Source organism: Ursus americanus, chromosome 31 (genome assembly GCF_024610735.1).
Source record: "Ursus americanus isolate L20-20 chromosome 31, mUrsAme1.1.p, whole genome shotgun sequence".
NCBI lineage: Eukaryota > Metazoa > Chordata > Mammalia > Carnivora > Ursidae > Ursus > Ursus americanus.
Window position 1 is genome coordinate 17,828,213 of NC_142157.1, and position 14,857 is coordinate 17,843,069.

Below are 14,857 nucleotides of genomic sequence, written 5' to 3' on the forward strand. Positions count from 1 at the left end.
GTTCCCTCTCTCGCTGGCTGTCTCTATCTCTGTCGAATAAATAAATAAAATCTTAAAAAAAAAAAAAAAGAAGTGTATAGGAAACTTCTTACCCTCCATCAGAAGGAAGGGGTTATAGCAAGCATTTTTTAAATGCACAATTAACCTGTCAATAAACACTGAAGTCAAACAAGCTCTAAAACACAGGAGAGCTGTTTCTTCAAGCGTCCCAACCCTGACGTGATTTAAAAATACATTCATCCAAAATCTTGTCAGACTCACTAAACTGAATATTACTTTTAAATTTTCGATTTCATATACAATCTTAGAAGAAAAAACTTTTCATCATCACTGTATCTGCCACAAATCAAGCTTTCTCACCTTGGGCAAGGTGCTAACCCTCTTTGCCTTCAATTTCCATGGGTAAAAATGGAACTAATAATAGCACCTACCTCATAAGAATACTGAGAGAATTAACTGAGCTAGTATATAGGGCTTATAAAGAATTCTTGCCACATGGTAAGTACTTAAATTTTAGCTTATTTTAAAAATTATTTTCATATGCTATTATGACTTCCATATTTTCCATCAACATCGTCAGAGAATATCATTTATTGATTATATTTTGATATTAACACAGCTATATTTCAAAGATTAAAACCTATTTCCTTAAGAAAAACTAGATAGTATAAATGTCTCATTATGCAATTATATTTTAATCTATGTAGTCTATAAGAACATAGCAATACTGCCAATATAATGTAGGGATTCAAATATTTTAATGATAATTTATATATTTTTTCAATTTGCAAACACAATTTGACTAGAAAAGTTTCCAGGAAAAATCAGAGAACAATGCAAAGTTTCATATATTCTCCAACTCAATCCAAACTTTGCACTATGAAACATATTCTGATAACAGACCCCATTCTGTGTCAGCTCCCACCAGTAAGGCTTTAATACTCAGTGTGTGATGAGAGATGAAACCAAGTGTGAACAACTTTCAGGTCCCATGAGTAGGCTGACTGTTAAAGCTGTCAGGTTCAATTGCATCATTCCACATTATTCAATGCCCCAAACTGCTCCCTAATTGTTAGGAGCTTAACGTATTCAAAACCATTGTTTAGGCTAATGCTGAAATGCCCCACAATTGAGTTTCTATAAAGTAGTGGGAGGGATTAAATTGTTGTTAAATCATCACTGAACACTCATGATTGGACAACAGGACTGTACAGAATAACCATCCAATTCTAAGCAGGTTTCCTAATTGGTTAATACCTAATCAATATATCACCCATCTTTTGCAGAAAAAATTAAGTCCCCCAGGACCAAAGCAGCTATTGAAATAATTTAAGAACTGGAAAGACCTCAGTCAACAGCTGAACCTAAAATGGCTAAAATTCACAAATCTATGTTAACATGGAATTATATATTTTAACAGAAAAAATTTTAATACTCTTTTTAGTAACAAGTGTTTCTGTACAATTTATCTCACCGGTAAACAGGCTGTTTCTGTATCAGCTGAAACTAAGAGTCCTATAATAATTGTAATACCATTGTAATAACCATTAAATCCAGAGTACTTTATGGTCTACAAAGTATTTATTCTCATTTGATCTTCATAACATATCAGTCCTCATAGCAGGTAGGACAGGTATTTAAAGTATTTGATTTTACGTACGAAAAAAATTGACAAAATTAAAAAGACCTACTCATAGTCACACTAGTGAGTAGCAAAGCTGCTGGAATCCAAGATTTCTGACTCAAATTTCTGCTATTTGGCATTGTGTCACACAAATGGACACAGTGAAATTCCTAACAATGTTTTTCAAAGAGATACGTCTTGACACAGAGGCACATCATTGGGAAATCCAGTTTTATGGTAATGATTAGTAAACCAGAGATCAGACTCTGGAGTCAGACTGCCTTCCTTCCAAACTTAGTTCCACCACTTACTTACTAGAAATGTGATGTTGCATAGTTACTTAACCTTTTGATCAGCCAACAATAAGTGACATTACAAAGCATTTATACAAAGTTATTTTGCTCAGAATGTTAACGTCCTTAAAATTACAAGTCATTATGAAATTATTTAAAATATAAAAGAAACTTTCATTCTGACCAATCAAGTCAGAGATCCTCTGAAGTCAAGTCTATCTGCCTGCGAAACTGAACCATTTTCATGAACAGAATGGAAGTGCAGACATCATATGAAAGGAAACAGAGGACTACTACAGCTAAGACAACTCCCTACACACACACACACACACCCCAAAGTTAACATATTGCAAAACGAAGTATTCAAAGCTGACTGAAGTATTCAAAGCTGACTGAAGTTATCATATTGCAAAACGAAGTATTCAAAGCTCACAGAAATGTGCAAAACATTAGTCATTAACTGTACATTAAAAATACTTAAACATCTGCAATTACTAAATATCACATAAATAAACCTTAAAAGTTCCTTCATTTAAATTATTTTTAAATTTATTTTTTATAATAGTAACACAGAGTAAACAAGGAACCAGAAAATCCACATGAGGACTGTGCCCAAAGGCAAAATCCAGAATGCAGAAAATAATGTAATACAACCATTTTTCATCACATTCAGTTTTAAATTCTTCTATTAAGGGAATCATCCTTCAAACAAAAGCATCTGAATTTTCCCAAAAGACAAACAGAATGAATGCAGAACTAGGAGACGGAGTGGAATTTGAAAGGCAAAATGAAAAATTAACGACACACCTACAGAAACTAATTTATACCTCTACTCATGACACAAGGGCAGAGCACATCATTTAAAAAAAAAATCACATGGACAATAGTTCTACCTTCTAATAATATTAAGAAACTATTAACTATATTGCTGTTATCTGCGAAAGAATAATTACTCTAAAAACAAATATATCAAATAAAACAAAAGGATTTAACACTGAAGAATATAAAACTAGGTTATCAAACATTTTTAAAAGTTTTTTCTCAAATTAGGGCTGCTATGTTTTCCCTACCATTTTACAAGTGTCTCCTTTTTCCTCCATTAAAAGCACAATTCTGTTCTCAGTTTTTAATTTCTACTAAGCTCTTCCTGATCTTACCTCCCTGACCACTTTTGAGGGAACAATTCTTAAGACAGCAAATAAGCCAAACAAGAGGCCTGTCTATCTTACTTAAAAATCCAAGGCCAGAAAGATCAAGAATGACCTCTGGATTTTCATCCTGGGGGCACCAAGCCAGTCACTAAAAACTACTACTTTCATTAAGTTTTTTGGGGGAAATTAAGGGGTCAAAACGTCATTCAAATTTAACATTCCCATTCTCTGATTTATATTTTTTAAAATATTTGCTTGCTGGTGTGATGGTTTTCTTAAAAATTGTAACAATACTTCTATAATAACATTTTAAATATTGGTAATTTTAATTAACCCACTTATAGCATTGTTCATCAACTACCTATAAAGAAACCCTAAATAAGAGACTACCATTTGATTACCTAAGCACAATGACTTGTTCAATTTGAAAACAAACGGGGCCTATGTGAAAGTTAAACAGAAATAAACTTGTCATTGTGAAGAGAAGATTCAATTACAAAGTACATCACAATTTTAAGAATCCTATCTAAACATTCAATTTATTCTAAATATTTTTGTATCGTTTCCCTCGCACATTGCCTAGAAAATTCACATTTTGCACATTCAATACCAATACTATTGTCTCAGGCAGCTAAATTGAAGTAGTTCTGCACTCAGTTCAACTGAGAGGTCAATGTGCCTCAGTTGCCTGGAGACTGATGGTTGCTACAGCAGCACCAGATAAGCCAGGCTAAATAAGCTTCAGCTGGAAGGCAGAAAGCATTTACTGCTAGACAGAATCATAGATGCAGTTGTCTCAGCATGCAGCATTTGAGTCTAACTAGATGATCATATTTATAAGAGACCCATCTTACTGAAACATGGAAAGAGGATAAACAGTAAGGATTTTAATTGGACTGAATCCTGGATTACTTGCAACTATGATTTCTTTGTTCTTCAGTTGAGTCATATGTTAAGTGGAATTTTCCCTCTAGCTATAAATTTCTCTTTACCACCACTTCCCCCATCTACCTCCCTAATGCCAACCCCCAAAACCACAAACATAATGAATGAGAAGAAATGAGATTTTTGCTTAATTCAGCCTGGAATTAACCAGAGAGTAATTAAAACAGACTTTTATAAAGAAAGAAAAGAAAAATGCACACTGAAAATGTTCATGTGAGACTCTGTCCAAGGATAGAAAGCTATCAACAGCATATGGCTACACTTAATTAAAAGAGATGAAACTATTTACAAGAACCATTCTCTCATTTATCCTTTCACCCTCTCTAACCCCACACCCCTGGTACGCTGGCTACCTCACCAAGGATAGTGAAATGAGCTACAAAAAACTCTCCTAAATTAGTCAAACTCCCCTTATTCGGGTTGAGAGGTTCACCACATAGTTAACTTTCATTTTCCAACACTATACCACTAATCATGCCATTGGTTTTCTGTGCCGAACTGTCTGTTGTTTATTCCAATACCTGACCTAATCTAATCATAATGGTGACTGCTCGCACTGCACCGTTACATACTTTAAAAATAACTAATGCTGTGCTTTGATGTACAGCTTACAGAAAATATTAAAAAGTATGTATATATTCTAAAGGCCTGTACAATGAAAATTATGAACACAAACATAAAGTATAAGTTTACAGCAACTTATAAACAACCTACTTAGCTAATTGTTTGTAATTAGAAATTCGTCTTTGTTAAAATTTCTCCTGAGGCACCTGAGTGGTTAAGTCAGTTAAGTGTCCGGACTCTGGAGTTCAGCTCAGGTCATGATCTCATGGGTCGTGAGATCGAGCCCCACGACAGGCTCTGCACTCAGTGCAGAGTTTGCCTGTCTCTCTCCCTCCCCCCGCTTGCTTGCGTGCGCACGCGCGCTCTCTCTCTCAAATAAATAAAATAAATAAATAAATAAATAAATAAATAAATAAATAAATAAATAAAATCTTAAAAAATTTCTCCAAACACTAAGAGACTTATTACTAGAGCTCTGGATAAAATTAAAGTAAAATGATAAAGAATTCTAAACAAATAAAAAAATATACACTTAAGGAATTTTAAATTACCTTTGGCAAAGTGTGTGTGTGTGTGTGTGTGTGTGTGTGTGTGTGTGCAGCTTTGCCTATTTATTGTCCTATTTGTATAATGCAAGAAGGAAAGGGATAAATGCACAATCCCCAACATAAATCACTTATTTACAATATTTATGTACATCCTTTCTTTCCCACTAGGAGGAAAACACTACAGTACTTTAAGGGATCAATCACTCTTTATCCCTTTACTCTCTTATACCTGTTTTCGAAAATTTAGATAGCAGATAATCATATATTATTTCTACGATTTTTAAAATTATAAAAGGAATATTTAAAACCATAAAAGTCCAAAATTGGATCATATTTTCTAAGTCTTACTTCTTTTTTACTTTTAAAGATTTTATTTTTAAGTAATATCTATATCCAACTTGGGGCTCGAACCCACAACCCTGACATCAAGAGTTGCATGCTCTACCGACTGAGCCAATGAATCGCCCCACTAAGTCCTACTTTTTAAAAAAAAGAGAAGTTTGCACCAAATTACTAGTTTACATCATTAGGACAAAATTAGAAACTCAGACACTGAAAATAATCAGTTAATGACAATGTATTCCTTTGTCCTCTCTCATGAATATCATGTAAAAATGTCTATTATTTCCACTAACATGTCACAACAAATGGGGATATTTTATAAATTCCTATAGGAAGCCCTGTTTGATTTCTTTCTTCTCCAATCAAACTCTATTTCAAAAATGACAAATCCACCTATAGGTTACTTCGTAGCACTACAACGATTTACCTGAGTTGTAGCAACAGCAGGGGCTGCAGATGACGCCGCTGAGGGGGAGAGAGCTCCCGCTTGTTGCAAGTGCCCAGAAGACTGCTGAGGTAAATGAGAACTGGAGACAGGAGTACTAGATCCTGAGCCAGATACTACATTTGGAAATGATACTGCTACATCATTGCTGTTATAAATACCTGCAAGAAAAAAAATTATTTAAATATTTTATAAGTTAGCCATCAAATCTGTCACAGACACACAATATTAATCATTAAGTTAGAATACCCACATTTCTTCCTGATCCCTCCTTTCAATGATAAATTTTATTGGTGGTCATAAATAATGTTTCAATAACTAAATGACTAAATACTGACCTGTCACAAAACACTTGTTTAAAAGAACCAAAGTAATTTTTTGTAACAAAAATGGCTTTGCCAATAGACTGGGACCACATCAAGAAGTGCCTTGTAAAAATAACAGTAAGGGCTCTTTAAGAATTCCTAAAAGCAAAGAAATATTTCTTAAATGGGAGAATGAAGCAATTAGAGTTGCATAAAAATCACCTGGTAAGCTTTTCAAAATGCAGATACTAGAGCCCCAGAAGGGCTGATTAAGAAGGTCTGAAATGGGAAGAGACTATGTTTCAGAAAGGTCACCCAGGTTACAATATAAAAAATAAAACGGAACAGAACTAGACTTGAGATTCAAAGACCAGTAAGTGGATTTAGAGATATTCCAGAGGTAGAATGAACAGACTTTATGACTGAATGGGGGGGGTGAGTAGGGTAGGGGTGGAAGGGGGCAGAGGATTAAGAGACAATGACAACGTGAACTACTAGGTGGGGGTAACATTCACTTCCAGGAACTTAGGAAAAGAAGATGGAAGGTTTGGAAGTATTTTCAGAGGCAACATGGAGTTATAAGCCAGGAAGAAAGGGAGACGAGAGTGAAATAATTCACTCTGAAAAGTGGATGGGAAGAGGAAGGCGAGAGATGATGAATAAAAGTAAAGAGGAATGAGGAGTTACCCCCCCTAAAAAAACACAAAAACCTGTGGGTTGTTGTGTTTTGTAAAGACGGGAGATCGTGCTCCTATGCTCCACAGAGGAGACGCTCTTTGAGGATCAAAGTGAGAGATGGAAATCTACAGAACAGCAGGGTTCTCGGTCAGGGATAAGTGTGCTCCACAGAGACATGTGACGCTGTCTGAAGACATTTTTAGTAGTCAAAACTAGGGGGCGCTACTGACATATGGTAGTAGAGGCCTGGGATGATCTAACCATCTTACAATGCACATGACAGCTCCTCACAACTAAGAATTATCTGGCTCATAGTGTTAACAGTGCGGAAGCTGAGAAATCTTGATATAAACCAAGGCTCCTGGGAGGGTGGGAGACAATGAGATCCTAAGAACTCGACACTGTAACAAGAGGAAAGCAAGAAAAAAATGGGTTTTTTCTAAGTGGGTTGCAATAAAAAATAAAAATAAAAAAATTTGAGGGACCATAGCCCTTGAAGGCAACAATTATTTATATTAATAGTACAATTTACTTTGTTCTTAACAACATAAGTGTTATTGATTCATAACATATAAAATCACCCATAATCTTCAAACAAGGGAAATAAAGGAATTGGGACATTTTTAAAGGCCTTACAACTATAATCGAGGGTCCTAGGATCCTTTTTATATCTACAATTTCTCCAGAAAAAAAAAGATAATTTATTCATTCAACAAATGCATCCATTCCGCAAACATCTGAGAGCTCACTGTTTGCCAGACATTATTCTAAGCCCTGGAGATACAAAGCCATTCAAGATATGTGGTCTCCGCCTTCAAGAAGCTTAGTGGGAAAAAAAAGACTATTACAAAAGACTGTGAAGAGTGCTATGATAGAGACATCCTTAGGGGCTCCGAGCACATAAAAACGGGTATCTAACCCAGACCTGGAGTGAGAGGATGAGGGTCAAAAAACTTACTGGAAGAGATGGATGCTTTTAAAGCTAATTTCTAAAGGAGCTGTAGAACTGAGGTGAAGGGTGGTTTAAGGAAGAAATATAAGAACATGTAAGTACCATCTGTAGCTTACACAAGAAATGAGGCTAAAAAATAAGCAGGAATAAGATCAAGAACATTAAAAGCCAAAATGTTAAAAATTTAGAGACAACTGGAAGCTATTGAAGGATTGTAAACAGAAGCTTGGTGTGATCAGACAAAGTTTAAGCAAGACAGGCTGAGACTAAATTGGGGAGGGGCTTTTTAGAGACTGAGAAAGTTGTTGAAGGGTTGCTACAATAATACTAATGAGCAAAAACAGAGATTAAACTAAAGTAATAGGGAGTCAAGAGATATTCTAAAAGCAAAGTTCATAGGACTGGTACCTAACAGAACCTGAAGAATAAATAAGAAAGAAGAGTCAAGGATGGCTCTTAAGTACCAGGAAGTGGGAGTGGTGATACCGCTCACTGAAGCAGGAATGGCAACTGGGAGCATCTAGTATTTGGTTACTCTATGTAGGATAGTTACCACACTGGTGCCTGTAAATATATGTGCTGGCGTAATAGGCCAATGAGGTAAACATTACTCCCATTTCACACAAGAGCAAACAGAAGTTTAAAGAAATAATTTGCTTAGTGACCTAGTAGATGGTGGAATCAGGATTCACACTGACAGCTACTGAAACCACTTCTTAACACAAGTGTGAAGTTCAGGTTAATCATCACAGTCTCTGAGATGCCTCTGGAACACAGAAGTCCTGTACAGTCTAGAACAGGACAGGACCAGCCTGAAGCTCAGCAGAAAAATCAGGTGTGGATACAAATCCAGGTGTCAGAAGAATAGTAAAGTTAGCATTGAGTAAACATGAAAACTCAAAAAGGCTTTCTGTTGGCCTGCCCTGTGTTTGAAATCTTAAATTAGTTCATATTTAGAAACATTGAAACTTCTCATTTAAAAAAAAATTAATTAGAAGTATTTTCTAAAGATTTATTTCTTTGAGTGGAGAGCTCACATGTGCAAGAGTTGGGGGAGGAGAAGAGGGAGAGACAGAGAAAATCTCAAGCAGACTCCCCGCTGAGCACGCTGAGTGGGGAGCCCAATGCGGGGCTTGATCTCATGACCCTGAGATCAAGAGTCGGACGATTAACTGACTGAGCCACCCAGATGCCCCAAAACTTCACACTGAAAACAGAATTCTAATTTCTCCTGAAAAACTGAAGCTCTGTCAATACTGGACACTATATTCCGAAATAGTAACAATCTGGGGGCACTTTGGCCACAGCACAGATTCTTTAATCCACCAGAGTCCTGTCGTTCCTTATTCTTTACCCCTTCCCTCATTTATATTACCTCTCTGGCCCCTGTCCGTACGTGATTTACAACTCCTGATGCAGAAGTTAGTCAAAGCCAAGGAATGGTAAAAAGAGATCACCCAGGGAAAGTTTTCAGCATGACCAAAAGGACTAAAGACAGAACCCTACAGAATGCTACCACTTAAAGACAAAGATAGACCACAAAGAACAAAATAAGAAAACTTAAGAGAATCTTAGAAACCACTTAGAAAATTTCAAAGGACTAGGTCAAATAATTCCACTGGTCATTTAAGGTCAGGCCACAAAAGAGGCCACTAAATGAGACAATGAATCTTGGTAAGATGGACTCTTTTAAGACGTTTGGCTGTGAAGGACAAAAAAGAGACAGCACATAAATGAAGCAAGTATTTATAAACCTTATATCCCAAAGGACAGACATATACCTGAGAAAAGTAAATTTTTTCAAAAGTTCATTACTTTGTATTTCATTCAATAAATATTTATTGAGGTTCTTATTATAAAAAAGGCACTGAAGATAACGAAGTACAGAAAGGAATTCTGCCTTCAAAGAACAGTCTCATAGCAGAGCTAGTAAGTATTCCACAAGCCACCATGACACAGGGGGGAAATACTGGTACCATAAGGACATGTGACACAAAGGACAACTGAAGTTCAGAGGAAGAGACTGGGGTAGAGGAGTTCCAAAGAGCAACACCTGATCTCAGCTTTTGCAGCAAAGTACCTTAAAAGGTAGAATGCTAATCATCTAATTTTTTAGTGGTGGAAAGCATACATGGAATCTCCAACTCTTAAAACTAAAAGTTAACTGGAGACAGCATGCTGGCGGGGAAAAAAAACCAGCACAAGTTTTTAACTGAGGCAAAAATCCTGGCTCTCCCAACAATGTGATCGTAATCAAATTACTTAAGCTTTCTGAGCCTCCATATTGTTCTTCTCTATAAAAGCAAGTAATAGCTGCCTTAAAGGCTCTTCTTTGAGAACATCCACGTAGAGGCTCTAGCACCGCCTAATACACAGTAAGTTTCCATAATGGTAGCCATAGCTACTTCAGAGTTACTGCTCTAGTTAAAATTTTATCTTTAAGTCAGGAATGTGTAGTATTATGATTATTAGGTCCTCTAATGTCCCTAATACTCTTCCAAAACTGAATATACCATTGCCACATGTAATAATATATATAAAAGTATAATACTGAGAAGCAAAACACTGCGGTGAATGAGGAACTCCTATCTCTAAACTTAAATCTGTTTTTATATTGCATTAGAGCATGAACAGGAAACTGCACAGCTAAATGTGCAATGTGGTGATCACACTTTGAAACTGTGTCTGGTACTCAGGTTACTACCATAAATAGAACAAATAAAAGCTTCTTTTCCTATCAAGGCAGGGCAGTATAAATATCCAAATCTTTTTTGAAGACGACGATCACTGACTCTCCTAAACTCCATCATACCTCAGAGTATGATTGGTATAGCAATGAGAAACTAGTTTACTAAGACCTCTAGATCTTTATTCAAAAGGTAAATAATCCACCTTAGATTGTTCTGTACCTGCTTTCTATTTAACTTACTCTTATTTCCATTTCCACAAGTTATATGTTACCTTAATCCAAATCAAGGTGACATTCATTGAATTAAATACAAGTGAATGCTGCAATGCATAAACTCTAGGAAAAACCCTGAAATTCATCTGTTCAGGATAGAGGATAGAAACAAAGATATAGAATGATACAGAGGGTGACAATGATGTACTGATTCATGCATCCATCCATCCATCTGATATTTACTGTGTGTCTACTAGAAGACAGACACTATGCTAGGAGGAGGGAATAAAGTGGGGAACAAGACAGACAAGTTCTCTGCTCTCCAAGAATTCACAAGCTAATTAGGGAGGCAAACATGAAAACAAACACATAAGTATAAACTGTGACAAGTGCTACAATCGAAGACAAAGAGCACCATGAGTGACATATCAGGAAGCAGAAAATATCCGTCTGAAAAAACCATACTTAAGACCTAAAGTTTAGACAGGTAGGTGTTAAGTGAACAGAGTAAAGCAGAAAAGCTTGTTCAAAAAACAATGGAATAGTAAAGAAAAAATAGGTAATATGGGTAAAGCATAGTGGAGAGAATGGGAGAACAAACTGGAGAGAAGGGAAGGAACAGACTTTGCAAGCCATGAAGAGGTGTGTAGAAATTATACTAAGATCAATGGAAAGACACCAAAGGCAAATATTAGCATGACGGTTTTTTAGAAGATCATCCCTCTAACTGCTATGTGGTAAATGAATTGAAAAGAGGAAGAGTGGAAGCCTAGGCTAGTCCACAATCTAGGTGAAAGATTTATGTCCCTCAGGACAAGGCAGTCATGATATGGAAAAGGTGGATCTGAAGTACATCTAGAAGTCAGAGGCACCCAACTTGATGATAAGCTATATCTGGTAGATAAAGAAAATATTATGAATGAATTGCATAGTGATTAGAAGTGCCATTTACTAAGATGGTGAAAACTGGAACAGAAAGAGTAAAAGAGAAAAATGTCAGTGTAGGACTAAGTCCTGAAGACCCCCAACATTTCAAGGATCGTTAATGTGGAAGAGGACTCTGCAAAGAAAACTGAGATTAGTGAGGTAAGAAGAAAACCATGGGAGCAAAAATGTCAATGAAGCAGAGAAAAGAATCTAAAGAAAGACACGGCATATCAAATGATGCTAAAGACTAAGACACAGAATGAAAATGCCCACTGGATGTGGAAACATGGAGACAAATGGTGATATTAGGAAGAACAGAATAGAGTAGGCAGAGCCAAGAAAACACTGCTGACATCTAAGCTTTTATTTATTTTTTAAAGACTTTATTTATTTATTTGACACAGACAGAGACAGCCAGTGAGAGAGGGAACACAAGCAGGGGGAGTGGGAGAGGAAGAAGCAGGCTCCCAGCGGAAGAACCTGACGTGGGGCTCGATCCCAGAATTCCGGGATCACGCCCTGAGCCGAAGGCAGACGCTTAACGACTGAGCCAACCAGGCGCCCCAACATCTAAGCTTTTATTAGTTTGCCAAGGCAATTCCATTAAAAACAATACACTAGACAGAAGTATACACGACCAACGACATAAATGTTAGTGGTCACCAACCACAGTTCCCGCTTCCCAATTTCAAACTGCCTGCGTCAAGTTGTTTGCTCAGCATTGAGCCACAGTAAATGAATGGATAGTCTTGAGAAATATTTAACCTAGTAAATGACTAAACTTGTTAAGTTATCCCTAACCCACCTCCTAAGACTGAATATTCTTTTCTGGAGGTTAATATGGTGTGTAAGTAGTTAAAAATCCAAATCCTATTCTCTCATGCAAAGGGAGGATGGAACCAATGATTTCACAGGGCTGGTGCAAGGATTAACTAATACATGTAAAGCATATACTAATGTTATTAGTATACTGTCTACCACATATTAAGCATTTGATAAATAGTAACTATATTATAAAATATAAAGGAGGAATATCTACTAATGTTAAAAGAAGGAAACAGAATAATATATTCAACAATAGAAAGATTCCATTGTTAATGTTGCCTTAATTTCCTTTTCCTTTGGTGACTAATAAATAACAGGATTATTTTGGCTTTCCCTTTCTAGATTGTACAATATGTCTCTATATGATTAACACATTATTTAGAGAGGGTAAATAAAATTTAGAAAAAGTTAAGCTTTCTCTCCTAAGACTCTTGGCTATCTTGATGGAATATATATGTCCCTAAATCTCTTTAGGCAAGCTTTAATCATTTCTTAGGCTGCTCTATTTTTACAGAGATATGAACAATTCTGTATTGTTTCTTTTGACTTTACCTATAAAAATAATACATGCTATTAAAAATCTTAAATAGATGGAAAAGTAGGGGAAAAAATCATCCATAAACACTGCTGACATTTTTATGTACCCTCAAAATTTTTGGTGTATAGTTGATGGTTTTGTTTAGCTTTATATAACTGCCTATGTATTAAAAAATTTTAATCCTTTTATACTTAGCATGTTTTCCTATTTGATTATAAAATCTTTTAAAATGTTATTAATGTTTAATGTTATTTTGACATAATCACTGCATAGTTGACTCTGTTTTACAATACTCTACAAATATTTATGCCGACTATACCCAGATAAAATGTTAGATGAAGATACTACAAAAAAGAAAATAGGTATCATCCTTGCATTTATGGTTCTTAAAGTGAAGGATCCACTTCATCTAAAGTGAAGACTGTGCTGAATATAAGGGTAGCTTAACTAAGATCAGCAGAATACACCTCTGTGAAGAAGTAACACGTAAACTAAAAGGAAGAGAGACCCATTTCTGTTGTTTTTACCTGCCTGGAATTCTTTCCCATTTTGTGTCCAAATAACATCCTATTTTCTATCAGGAAAATACCCCTCCTACATTACATACACTCTCAGCTCAGGGATAAACATGTGACCCAAGCTGAAATGGTCTCTCCTGGGAATTTACATCTTGAAGGCATACACACAAGGGGAAATAATGGTCAGACCTGTTAGTCTAATGGTAGTAATATTAGGATTTTATTAATTCTTGTTTACCTAACCCTTCCTTGAGCCTACCCTATTTCTCTCCTCCCAGAGGTCTAGAATGGGGTTTTTCCTTTAATTCGCTAAAATAACTGAACATATCCAATAGACTCCTTTTTTGCTTAAATTTGACAGAATCCATTTTTCTGAGGCTTACATACAATGAACCCTAACTGATACAGCCAGTGTAGTATAATAAGCAAAGAAATAAAATGCTTAAGATGAAGCTAGAAATCAGCCCAAGAGCCAGCTCATGGAGAACCTTGCAGGTCATAAAGGACTTTTCAACTTCATCCTAATAGAAGGCCATTAAAGCGTTTTAACCAAGACAGTGGCATGATCAGAACTGTATTTTTAGAAGATCATTTTGGATACAATGTGAACAACGCCCTGAAAGACAATGGTAGAATGGAATCAGGGAGATAATTTAAGTAGCTACTCCAATAGTCTGGACAAAAGATTTTAAAACTTAAATTTGGTGAGAACTTTGGAGTGAGAAAAGCAGAGGCTCAGGACTGAGCCCCAAGCAATTTCAACACTAAATTAGGATAAAGGAGAAGCCAAAAGAAAACTAATAAGAAATGGTCAAAACAACAAGACAACCAAGTTAAGTATAATGCTAGAAGAGAAGAGGTAAGGGAAAGGACAGGAAAGGACAAGACAGGATGGGACTTGGAAGTAAGTGACAGGGGGAAAGGAAAGGAAAGGAGTTTCTAGTAGCTGTAAGTCCTCAACAAAAACAAATATGCTAAGATGTCATCTAGGATAACAACTGAAAACCATCCACTAGATTTGGCAATGTGAAAACTATTTCTGAACTCAGTACAGCAGTAGTTGCAGAGCCAGTATAAAGTGGTTTGAAAAATAAATCAATAGGAGAATTTCTATTTCTGGCAATGAGGCCAATCAGGCAACCTAAAAACCTCCCTCTTAATTAATAAGACCTAAAAATGAATAGTTGAGCCCCTAAGACAGTAAGGGAAATCCTTAAGAATATACAGGAAAAAAGCTTTAACAGGTTGCCCTAGAGGAGCCAACCTGTGCCAGTAACCTAAGAGCTTTGGCTCTAATGTC

The 14,857-nt window shown here is 36.1% G+C and overlaps 1 protein-coding gene across 12 annotated transcripts in view; it reads right to left on the minus strand.

The window, feature by feature from the left end:
• The window catches only part of MLLT10 (MLLT10 histone lysine methyltransferase DOT1L cofactor), a 238,176-nt gene that overhangs the window by 23,553 nt on the left and 199,766 nt on the right, over positions 1 to 14,857 (minus strand). For all 12 annotated transcript variants that reach the window (XM_045787333.2, XM_087857633.1, XM_045787325.2 and 9 more), the window contains one exon: positions 5,895 to 6,073. In XM_045787333.2, coding sequence (XP_045643289.1) covers positions 5,895 to 6,073 — 179 coding nt within the window. The remainder of the gene's footprint in view (positions 1 to 5,894; positions 6,074 to 14,857) is intronic.